This window comes from Micromesistius poutassou (genome assembly GCF_964030765.1).
Source record: "Micromesistius poutassou genome assembly, chromosome: 11".
Lineage (NCBI taxonomy): Eukaryota > Metazoa > Chordata > Actinopteri > Gadiformes > Gadidae > Micromesistius > Micromesistius poutassou.
The window spans coordinates 14,159,049-14,170,514 of NC_140281.1; the positions used below are offsets into that span (position 1 = coordinate 14,159,049).

The window sequence follows — 11,466 nt, forward strand, 5'->3', positions numbered from 1 at the left end:
GAGCCGGTCGCTGCGCCCATTGGTCAGGTGGTATAGGGGCCGCTGCCAAAGCTATTGCTATATTGACAATCAATACCATTGATAAACATGGGAATTGTTTCAGTTTCTTTATGTTGATGGTCCGTTGTCCCATCATTGCAGTTTGAAACAGTTGTCTGTCACATTATATGGCTAAGTCATGAACAGAGGTAGACTTAGGCCTACTTTACAGCGTTCAGCGTGGACTTGATAGACGTATAGGCTTGTTTATTCATCATGACCTAGGTAGCCTGGAGTTTACACGTGTGCTTTATCTCCAGTCCAGTGTAGAATAAGAATTGGATGAATGGATGTATATATTATTCAGGATATTGATATTATATTAGGCAAACAAGTTTATTTATATTGCACCCTTCAAACACAAAGCCATTCATAATCCTTTCAATTGACAGGAATCCTATTTAAATCATTTTAAGGACAATTATTAAAATACATAAAATACAATGATTTAAAGATAATGTTAAATAAAATGGTTAACATATACGAACACAATTAAGTCAGTAAGTAAGTAAGTGCTTTACTTCAGTTTAAACTAAAACAGGGTCTATATAGGCCTACGTGTCTGGTGCGCTATTGTTACATTACATGACTTTACTGTCAACACACCGCTCTGCCAGCTGCTAGTTTAGCTTCACTATTGTTACCGCAGACAACCAGCTTACTCTCGCGCTCTCTCTCTCTCTCTCTCTCTCTCTCTCTCTCTCTCTCTCTCTCTCTCTCTCTCTCTCTCTCTCTCTCTCTCTCTCTCTCTCTCTCTCTCTCTCACGCGCTCTCTCTATCTATACATCTTCGATATATTTCTTAACAGTTTAAGGTTTATAAGTTCATATCATGTTTCATGGCGGCCATAAACTATTTATTACCATGGATGGAAAGGCGAAATTCTAGAGAAAGTTTTCAACAAACACCATGAGCGCCCTCTGGCGGTTTTCTTTAACACTGCATCCCGTAACTTGCATCCAAACATTGGGCTTATCGACCTCCAAATGATGCTATATTAATAAAAAATATATATAAAGATAATTATAAAATAGTTATTAAGTAGTAACTATGATACGAAATATGTTCTTGTTCACACACAGAAGATAGGAAATCGATCATGTATTTTTGGATAAACGTCGCAGCTGTTCCCTGTATCGCACTATGGAACAAACCGTTTATCAAGACTCCCTGGGGGTTGAGACGTATACATATATATAGTCCCGTTGGAGTCCCATGAGCAATATTCTGTTTCCGTTTGTTTCCACTCTTATATATCCACTGTTGCTGTCCTCTGTCAGGACAGGCTGAAACCCTCAACCCATTAAAATCTGTTTGGTCAAGTCTCATCTCGACAGACATAGGCCTACTATACTACAACAACAATAAGATAGGCCTACACCAAACATGCATACACTTTAGACATAAGTGTCTATGCTAAAGAAATCGTTTCATTAATGTAGCATACATGTCTACTCTTAATGTGTCTTTAACCGTTCTGCTGTTGGTGTTATTAAGCCCAGTTCAGACCAAAGATTCGCGACGCAACTGCTTGCAACTCGCAACTCCTTGCGACTCCTTGCGACGAGACGTGTTGTGGTCACAGCAGTCTGCTGTGTTTTTCCTCCTCCTGGGTTTGCCACTCCCCTGTCTGTCTCACTTCACACCTGGCCGTCATCTGCAATCATGTGCCGGATCGTACTTCGCCCTACAGTGGTAAATTAATGATACGTGCCTGGCTCCAGTTTTCCTTGTTACCTCGCTATCGCACTCTCGTTTCTTGTTGCGTTCGACCACAACCTAACTCTGTTTCCCTCTGCCTGCAGTTATCCGGATCACGCACTCCAGCTCGCCTGCTTCACCCTCCCCCCGGCTTCCGCGTCCTCTACCTGCTCCTCCACCTCATTCAATAAACCCTTTTGCATCAATTCAATACAGTCTCTGTCTGCTCTTGGGTTCAGCATCGTTTATCACAACAAGACGGGCTGAGACGTTCTAAAAACGGGGCAGTTCACACTGTCCCCTCACACTTCGCCATTCTCCACTACTTCTGCATTGTAGTAGCCTAATTCGCTGGAGCTTAGATCCCGCTAGTTGGATACATTGCATTCTTTCGTAGTGGCGACTTCTCGATTGCAAGGGAAGCTCGGCTTCACCTAAAATTTCGAAAATTAAATGGTCAGATATATACTGTTGTGTTAACATTTCATTGATTAAAAATGCGTTAGAACACGTCCAGTAGTGGTTCTACATTGAATTGCGCCCCGGGCGAGACCCCCTCCGTGCGCCCCCCCCCCCCCGAAAGTTGTCGCGCGATTGCGGAGTTGTTGAGGGGGCGGGGGGTATGATCGATAATAGAAAATGCGCGGATCTTTTTTTTTTTTTCGTGTGCTCGATCGTTGCGTTCTAAAACTGGACCTGGCGATTTGACATGTTCATTCTTTGGCGACGCCTTGCAACGCCTTGCGACGACTTGCGACGACCAGTTCACACTGTTGCAACTTTTCCCCTGCGACGTTCTGAAACCGTCTCGTTGCAAGTCGTTGCGTCGCGAATCTTTGGTCTGAACTGCCAAACTGGCGTAAAGCTTGCATTTGGTGAAAACTGTCCGGTTCTCTGACGTTTCTGGTATTTCCACAACGAGACTCGTAGTGTGGGTTATCTCGGCCATGGTTATGAAGGAATTGGGGGGAAAGGAACATTGGCTTTGACTCCCTGAAGTAGGCTACATGAACCGCGACATGGAAAGGGATTGTTCCCCGCGATTCTCTCCCGCCAGTCCCGCTGCCCGCTGCCGCGAGGCACCACTGACACTGCCGCTGCCGCGAGGCACCACCGGCTCTGCCCGCTACCGCGAGGCACCACCGACGCTGCTCGCTGCCGAGGCGGTGGTGCCTGGTCAGCGGGCAGCGGGGCTCCGGCCAGAGACAATCGCGGTCAACAATTGCGGGCAACAATCCCTTTCTCCTCCATGTCGCGGTTCAGTCTACTTAGATTGATGTGGAAGTGGAAGAACCAGAGACGAGTCTCCGACGCAGTCGTTTGAGATTCATAATATCGCCTGGAGGCGCTTGTAAAACTTACGTAACTTACACGTGTGTGTGTGTGTGTGTGTGTGTGTGTGTGTGTGTGTGTGTGTGTGTGTGTGTGAATGCGTGTGCGTAGAATAAGAGTCCATTATCCCAAAAGGTAAATATAGGAGCATGGATGTGAATGTAGGTGAGTATATATGTAGGTATGTATACAGTATTACATTAGTTATAGTTCAGATAAGGTTGAAGAAGAGTTTAAGTTGACAATTGCTTCTGGCCATCTTTGTAAGTCCTTGGTTGACATACCCTATATGAGGGCTTTTAGGGAGAGAGGATTCCAGCATTCCTCTTGTCCATAAAAGGGCAAATCCATGAACGTCAATGCAGGGAAGGGAGTGTTTCTCGAAATATGTGCACACTCTTTAGGGTTCTTCAAATAATTGATAATTAATATGTGACTACAAATATCTATAAAATCACAATGATCATGACAGTAAAGCACACGTATCTCAATATGAATGCGATTCAAATACATGCGATGAGTAAGCTGGCCATATAAGGCAAATAATACACTTCATGTTCGTTGTTTGATTACTCAACACCCCCCTGTGTGGTAAACTTGGTTTGCCCCAGACTTTCTTTGCGGAAACAACGTCGACATCAGGAAGTTCGGGCGGTGGTCAGAAGAAGAAGAGCAGCTCTCTCGCATCCTTCTCCCTTACTTGTCAGGTAAGACGTTTTGTGTGTTCGTACGTCTACTGAGGAACGATTAGTCTCACTGCTAATATATTATTAAGCGGTGGATCTGATTAATGTGGTCTGAAATTGTCACACTTTTGAATGGCCTGTTTTTAGGTCAGCGCAGAACTTCGCTAGCTGTGTGTTAGCATGGATGCTAATGTTGACGTCGTCTTTACAATCCGTCTGACTCAAAGTTCGTTCTAGTTTCGTAAAAGTAGTGGCTAGTGGCGCGGGAAATTGCAGTTGTCGAAATGTAATCGGCTTTGTCATTACAAGTATTTCTCAGCATGTATGAAATGTTTTAGACGGTATGGGATGTTTTAGGATATTTTAAATGGGGTAAATCACCTACCAGGTGAGCTACGCACTTAAAACTAGGCCGTCGTCTCTTGGCCATGAGAGTCAAGTCATTTGTTTCAAAACATAATCATATCCTAAATGGCCAATACCCCCGTATTGGCTCTATACGGGGGGAGCTCCAATTGAAACCAAGTGCTTTCAATGCCTTAGTGCTATTGTACTACAAAGTAAACGAGCCGAGCTCCAGCAAAAGGCTCCTCCGTCAGTAGATGAATAACGAGCTGACAGGATAACCCAGCTCCTCTTAAGGGCATACGTGCTCGCATCGCTGGGTTTCCAGTCCTTAAAGATACAATGAGATCCTACGAGCCAGAGAGCCATTAAATATCTCCATATATAGCTTGATGGGTCAGCCCACTAAGGGACTGGCAGCGCGGGAGTTATTGGCCATGTCCCGATCAGAACGAGATGTGCACAACGTACCAGATGTCATTATATGATTGCCTTATATGATGGGATTGGTTATTGTGTAATATCTTAACACATCAAATCGTGTTTGTACTTGCCTATTGAGCTTTAGATGTCTTGTTAATTCTACTATATGGTACAAGTTTTAGTTGTAGTGGTTAGTGTTTGACTCCCAATTAAAAGTTTCTGGCTTCCAATGTCAGTCCCAGCCCCATGTCTGCAGTCTACCTGGCAGCATCCCTGAGCAAGATGCCCTCTTTATCCTTAGGGAGATTTATCTGAATTGACTGTAGTACACCCTGCCTGCCTGTTAGTAACTCTTTAGGTTACCATTAAAACAGTTGATCCGCCACTATCCTGTACTCAGCTGTGTTGTCTCCTCCAGCCCCACCACCAGTCATCATGTCCAGCAAACGAGCAAAGGGGAAGACCACGAAGAAGCGCCCCCAGCGCGCCACTTCCAATGTCTTCGCCATGTTCGACCAGTCCCAGATCCAGGAGTTCAAGGAGGCCTTCAACATGATTGACCAGAACCGAGATGGCTTTGTGGACAAGGAGGATCTGCACGACATGCTGGCCTCCCTGGGTGAGTCCTGGGGATACATTATTGTAATGAAATGACAACCTATTTTTTGTTTAGTTTAAAACAATGTCAGGGTTTTAGTTTAAAAGTTTGCTTTTGTATTTAAAACTCCTACAACAGGTTGTAGTTTAACCACTGTTCTCCTACCACAGGTAAGAACCCGACCGATGAGTACCTGGAGGCCATGATGACCGAAGCCCCCGGGCCCATCAACTTCACCATGTTTCTGACCATGTTCGGAGAGAAGCTTAATGGGACTGACCCGGAGGACGTCATCCGCAACGCCTTTGCCTGCTTCGACGAGGAGGGCACAGGTACGGTAACACGACAGTACAAGTACACTTGCACACCGATACAGAGTTCCCCTTGCATACTAATAGGATTGCTGACCTACATTTCAGTACAGAAATGTGTTTAAAACTCTTCAGTCCATACTACTGTAGTTGGTCCAGAATTCACTCTTTACATTTTATGTATAGTTTGACACTTGTGCATCCACTACATATAAACAACATGCAACAGAGGATGTCTGAACTTACACAGTATAGAGGGAGGAACCATGAATTAGGGCTGACTCAGTGACGTTGAACAGATACTGTAAGGGATGACCGACTGATGGCTCATTCATGAACGGCTGGAATGTTTGGAATGAGCTGGACTGTTTCAGCTTGATTTTAACTGGAAGAGATAATGACCAATCAAGTCTTATCTGATTGCCCTCTTGCACTGCCTATGGGTGGACCCAGGAAGCATGCTCTACAGTTTATTTGTATTGGTCAATGTTGTCTGATTGGTCTGTGTATTGGGCTTCATCCAGGAATTCCTTCTCTACTGTGCGGGTGTGTCCAGGAAGTGTTGCTGTTCTATCGGGTGGTGGTATCTGATTGGTCTACGTGTGTGTTCTCAGGCTTCATCCAGGAGGACTACCTGAGGGAGCTCCTGACCACCATGGGCGACCGCTTCACCGACGAGGAGGTGGACGAGCTGGTCAGGGAGGCCCCCATCGACAAGAAGGCCAACTTCAACTACGTGGAGTTCACACGCATCCTGAAGCACGGAGCCAAAGACAAGGACGATTAAAGAGAACCAGCGACACCTTCTACCACACACAAATTAAACACACGCCACAACCTGCTAGATCTCCAGGCTGCATGTCCCTGCTCTAGGAACCGGTTGAAACACTTTGTCCACCTCGTCCGTTTTGACCTGGGGTCCTAAGGGTGAAATGTTTTTCTGATGGGTGGGGGTTTGCACAAATGTTCTGTGTTAGGAAAATTTGACACGTGGCTCTAAGGGACTTGTGATCTGGGCTCTGTGGCGTTTTTACCTTTTTATAATATAAACGTTTTGGAATAAATCCCTTTATCAAGTTGTAGTTTGTTGTATTGTGTGTTTTGTGAACGCCCTATGAAACAGTGTTCTCTGAATACCTGAAGTCTGCACACAGTGAAGTGCTCCGTCTTGTCTGGACGCGCAGTGGTGCTTCTCAATCTGGATACTCATCCAGCAGCTGTTCTAGAACACGGCTTTCTCATGCATTCACCTTTATTTACACATAGCAGTAAGATGAGGAGAAATGTGAAGTGCATTCCTAGATGCCTTCAAGGTAAGGTGTGTCTATACCAGTGGACTGACTAGTTATGATAACTCAATAATTTGAGATAGGAACTTTGGAACTTTCAAATCTATAAACTTGGATCTGCTTAAAGTAAAACAATTAAATGTATGTTTGAAGTATTTTAAGTAACTTCAACGATTCACTAACTAAAAATGTTTGAGGTGTTTCAAAAATGAATCTTATCCTCTCTGAACGTACTGGATTATTCTGGGTCATTGAACTATTTTTAATAACCAGGTTTATTTTAGACCAGTGACGCACAGTTTTGTTTTTTTTTCGTTTTTTTTGTTGGAGTTGATATGAGTGAGGCTGTGGTGCCCTCCAGTGGCCACACTTAAAGTTACACCGTTTATACAATAGGTGGAAAGCGAACCAATCAGAGGCTGCTATTCACGCCGTTACGGAACCACGTTACATGTGATCCTGATGAGGATCGCTTGCACCGTGACCTAGAGGCTACAGGTATGGTTTCCCCTTCTTGAGATGATTTGGTTAAACAAATGATTTGACAGAGTGACTCAGAGTGACTTATGTTTATAAAGAAGACAGTGATCAACACAGATGCTTGATACCCTGGTGAAGTTGTAGCGTACAGGCAGTAGCTTCCTAGCACGCTAGCTCACTGACAGGGCAAGGACAAGTTGTTCATAGTTTGATGTTTAATTATAAAGCAGTGTCTTAGCTAGTGTACGGGTGGGTTGGATGGTCCAGATCTTCATTTGAATGCAACATTCATCAGAGTAAACTGTTGTTGGACGTACAAGTTGGTGTAAACATGGCACACCATTTGTCAACACCAACTTGGCAGTGAGTGGAGTGTTGTTTACCTGTTACATATATGGATTACGGATATTTACTTTCTCTCATCTTGCTTCAAAGTTCTGTTTATGATTCTTATCATTTTGAACACGCAGGTCCTGATGAGGGAGAGATCATGGCGCTAAAAGCCGCCCAGAGGCTACACAGTCTGGGCCGGGCTGGACGCTACATCCCGCGGCTCTTCGGCAACTCAAGTCCAAGAGATGTCGGGTGTGCTCCTGAGCTGCGGACCGCAGCCGACCGCCCCATCCACCACTCCCACCACACCTGCGTCCTCGGTAGGATGGGCTTTTCGACGATCACCAGGGACCCGTCCTTCCTGGCTAGCGGGTCCGTGGGTCTCCACAAAGGGTCGGTGTTCCGCTTCCGGCTGACCCAGCTGCACCCGCCACCGGAAGCTGAGGAGCGCCTGTTCGGCCAGCGGCTGGCCGACTGCTCGTCCTCACGGCAGGTGCTGCGTCTCCTGCGCCACGCAGACACCCTGTCTGATGTGATGGCGGCGGGCGCGCTGCACCGCGTGGCCGACCTGGAGCAGGATGGCTGCGCACTACGGGACCCCGGGGTGCTGGAGAAGGACGTGGTGCGCTCCCTGTGCTTCCAGCTGGAGCAGGACTCGGGCCGGCTGACGGACGGGGGGCTGGTGTCGGCTCTGATGGCCTGCACCCGGCTCTTCCTGGACCCCTGGAGCACGCTGGTGGTGCGGCTGGTGGCGGAGAGCCAGGTGCGGCTGGACCGCGGCCGGATGAGCGTGGGGCAGCTGTGCACGCTGGGCCGGGCCCTGCTGGCCCTGGAGGGCCCGGCCTGCGGCATGCTGGGCCAGGTGATGCAGCAGGTCCAGCGGCGGGGTCCGGCGGCGTGGAGCCTGGCGGAGCTGGTGGGCGTGTACCAGCTGCTGCAGGACGGGGCTGCGGAGGGCGGGCATCAGCAGGCCCTGCTCCACGCCATGCACGCCCACGCCCTCACCCTGGCCCCCCGCATGGACGCGGCGGCTGTCAGCGGGTTGCTGGGCGCGCTGGTGGCGCTGGAGCAGAGCAACGCCATGCCGCTGGTCATCGCTCTGTGCAGGCAGGCGGTGAGACACGTGCGCAGCTTCACGGACGACCAGCTGAGTCTGGTGCTGGGCGTACTCATGCACTTTGGCCACAGCGACAGCTACTTTGTGGGTGCCATGGAGCGCCACGTGTCCCGCGTGGCGTTCACGGCGCGGCCGGAGACGGTCACCCGCGTGGCGCAGTACTTCGGCCAGAGGAACATCCTGTCGCGGCCCGTGTTCGACGCGCTGGCCGAGAGCTTCGTGTACCGGGCGGACGACTACGACACGGGCCAGGTGGCCCGGCAGATCCTGCCGCTTGGGAAGCTGGGATACCTGCCGCCCAACGCCGGCGAGGTGTTCGGGAAGGTGGAGAGCATCCTCCACACACGCTTCTCCCAGTTCCAGCCCCGCACGCTGCTCAGCCTGCTGCACGCCTGCACCCTGGTGGAGCGCTTCCCCGTCAACTTTGTCTGCAAGGTGTTCAAGAGCTACTTCCTGCAGGAGCTGCAAGGTGGGAAAAGTCTCTCTCTGTCGGGGGAGACTACTTAGACTTAGACAAAACAAAGACTTGTTTTGTGGGAGTACATTTTTCTTCTTTGATTTCTGTTTCATAAAGTTTTCAGTATTCTTTGTTTTCTGTTTATATTTTCAGTGTTCTTTATTTTCTTAAAAACATATCTGTATTCTTTCATTCTTTCTTTGACATTTTTGTCTTGGCTTTCTTTCCTCACCTTGAACCCCCAAAAAATGGTGGAACCACTCTTTCCTCCTCCTCTGTGTTCCAGAGCCGGGAACCGCGATGGACCGGCTGGTTCTGGCCCAGCTGACCCAGCTCTACATGACTGTGAAGCTGGAATGTCCCTTCTACGGGGTAAACATACATTGTTTCTACTGGCCGGTCGGCCGGTCTGCATTTGAAATACATCTCTTTTAATACCCATATGTATTACTGATGATGCTAGGTGGATCTATCCAGTATGAATCTGGGTGTGATGTGACAAAGGGATAGCATATGGATTGGCTTGTGTTTGTGACTTATTATCTGCATACACACCTGCATACACAAAGGGAGGTGCTTTTTAAGTGATGCTGAAGTAGTAACGGGGTGTTTTGTGGCCACTGTCCAGGGTCCCATTCTGCTCCCCAAGTACCGGGTGAAGTCCTTCCTGATGCCAGGTGGCTTGCTGGAGACTTTGGTAGACGTCCAGCTGTACAACCACGTCAGAGCTGGGCTGGTCAGCCTACTGGGGGCCCGCACCTACTTCGCCTCCAAAGTCCTCACGCCTTACTGCTACACTCTAGGTAGCTAGCATTCTCACAGTATAGCTGCAGCCGGTCGGCTAACATTACTATATGGCTAAATGCTACGTGAGAGTTGGCCAGATTCAATCCCCTCCCTTTGTACTGTTAAAGGATACGTAGCTAACTGTTAGCTTAACTTTTCTCACTATGTACTGCAGTGCTGTAGCTAAATGAGTCCTACTCCTCTAACTGTGATAAACCCCAGGTAGCAAGCAGCTAGCCTCCTTCATTGTCTGTTTTTTGAAGTCCACCTGCGTTTCTCCTCCTCCAGATGTGGAGATAAAACTGGATGAAGACGGTTATGTTCTCCCCGCCAGTCATATCGATTATGTCCACAAGAGGTAAACACTAGATTTGTGTGTAGCATATTTACCATTTCATCAATATCCATTACAGAAGGCATATCATGATAATTCCATATGTTGTTTTCTAATCGTCATTTGACCCTAAATTCAGAACTTTTTGAACTTTTGCAACATTCCTCATTTAAATCTATCCCATTGTGTCATTGCAATCTGTGATTCAATACGGCTGGATGGAGTTGTACAGGCCATCCTTCAGCTACCCGCTTGTGATGTCACAAATGGGTCGGTTTTAAAATCAACATGCTGCCTGGTGGTTAAACAGGGGCCCTCACATTCTGTTTAACGTCAGTGATCAGGGAGCTCAATAAAAATATTGGTGGGAGGAGCATCCAGCAACGCCCACTAGACCGAGCAGGAGCTAAGTGTTTGTATGTGTGTTTCTAGGGTGGCGCTGTGCATTGACGGACACAAGAGGTTCACTGTGAGCAGCCGCCAGCTGCTGGGGAGGGAAGCCACCAAGCAGAGACACCTGAGGCTACTGGGATACGAAGTTGTTCAGGTAAGGTCACTTCCTCTCCTTAATATGGCAACTATTTATCCAAGTAAAGTGCTGATTTCTAAAGAGGAAGACATTGTTTTGTACGGTTTGATTTGACCCTGGCATGTTCCGTAATTACATGTCTCAATCAATCTGTTTTGGATAAAAGATTAAATGGGATCTCAAATATAGTACAGGATGTCATTATGGAGCTGTTAGGGGCATCTTGCTCATAGGTCTTGAGGTAGACTGTAGACATCAAGATTGTACCGAGAACCTTTTGACCATAGTGTTTTCTTGGAGGTATTTTTGCTAGCTATAGCAATTTAATAATAGCAGACTTGGCCTCATTGTAACATGGGAGTTGATCACATTTAAACCAACAGTACGGTCTCCTTGTTTGTCTGATGTGAGTAACTCTGACTTGTGGTTGCACAATGAAGGATTGTTTACAAGGTTTAATCCATGGTTCATTCTGTTTCAGATTCCGTTCTACGAGTTTGAGAAGCTGAAGAACCAGAGTGAGGTGGTGGAGTACCTCCACAACAAGGTCTTCCCACACAGCTACCGGCTCAGCTGGTGATGCCCACATCACCCCTCCCTCTTAAGTTATTAAATCATCCACGCTACACTGTACAATAAAGTTTATTTTGTATAAACGTCCAAGACTCTTTTAGTGGAGCAAGAGTTGAGTTGTCCGAAAATATAA

At 47.4% G+C, this 11,466-nt stretch overlaps 2 protein-coding genes across 2 annotated transcripts; both read left to right on the top strand.

The window, feature by feature from the left end:
• Positions 1–3,634: 3,634 nt before the first annotated feature.
• Positions 3,635–6,517, top strand: LOC311355309 (myosin regulatory light chain 2, smooth muscle minor isoform). Its single transcript, XM_084475067.1, has 4 exons — positions 3,635–3,779; positions 4,945–5,145; positions 5,295–5,456; positions 6,050–6,517. Exons 2-4 carry the CDS (start codon positions 4,962–4,964, stop codon positions 6,220–6,222), a joined length of 519 nt encoding a protein of 172 aa, XP_084331193.1. The 5' UTR covers positions 3,635–3,779; positions 4,945–4,961; the 3' UTR covers positions 6,223–6,517.
• Positions 6,518–7,157: 640 nt separating this feature from the next.
• On the top strand, positions 7,158–11,410 carry fastkd3 (FAST kinase domains 3). Its single transcript, XM_084475074.1, has 7 exons — positions 7,158–7,222; positions 7,675–9,123; positions 9,398–9,483; positions 9,740–9,914; positions 10,186–10,255; positions 10,664–10,778; positions 11,242–11,410. The coding sequence occupies exons 2-7, from the start codon at positions 7,695–7,697 to the stop codon at positions 11,338–11,340; spliced, it is 1,974 nt and encodes a 657-aa protein (XP_084331200.1). The 5' UTR covers positions 7,158–7,222; positions 7,675–7,694; the 3' UTR covers positions 11,341–11,410.
• Positions 11,411–11,466: the final 56 nt, after the last annotated feature.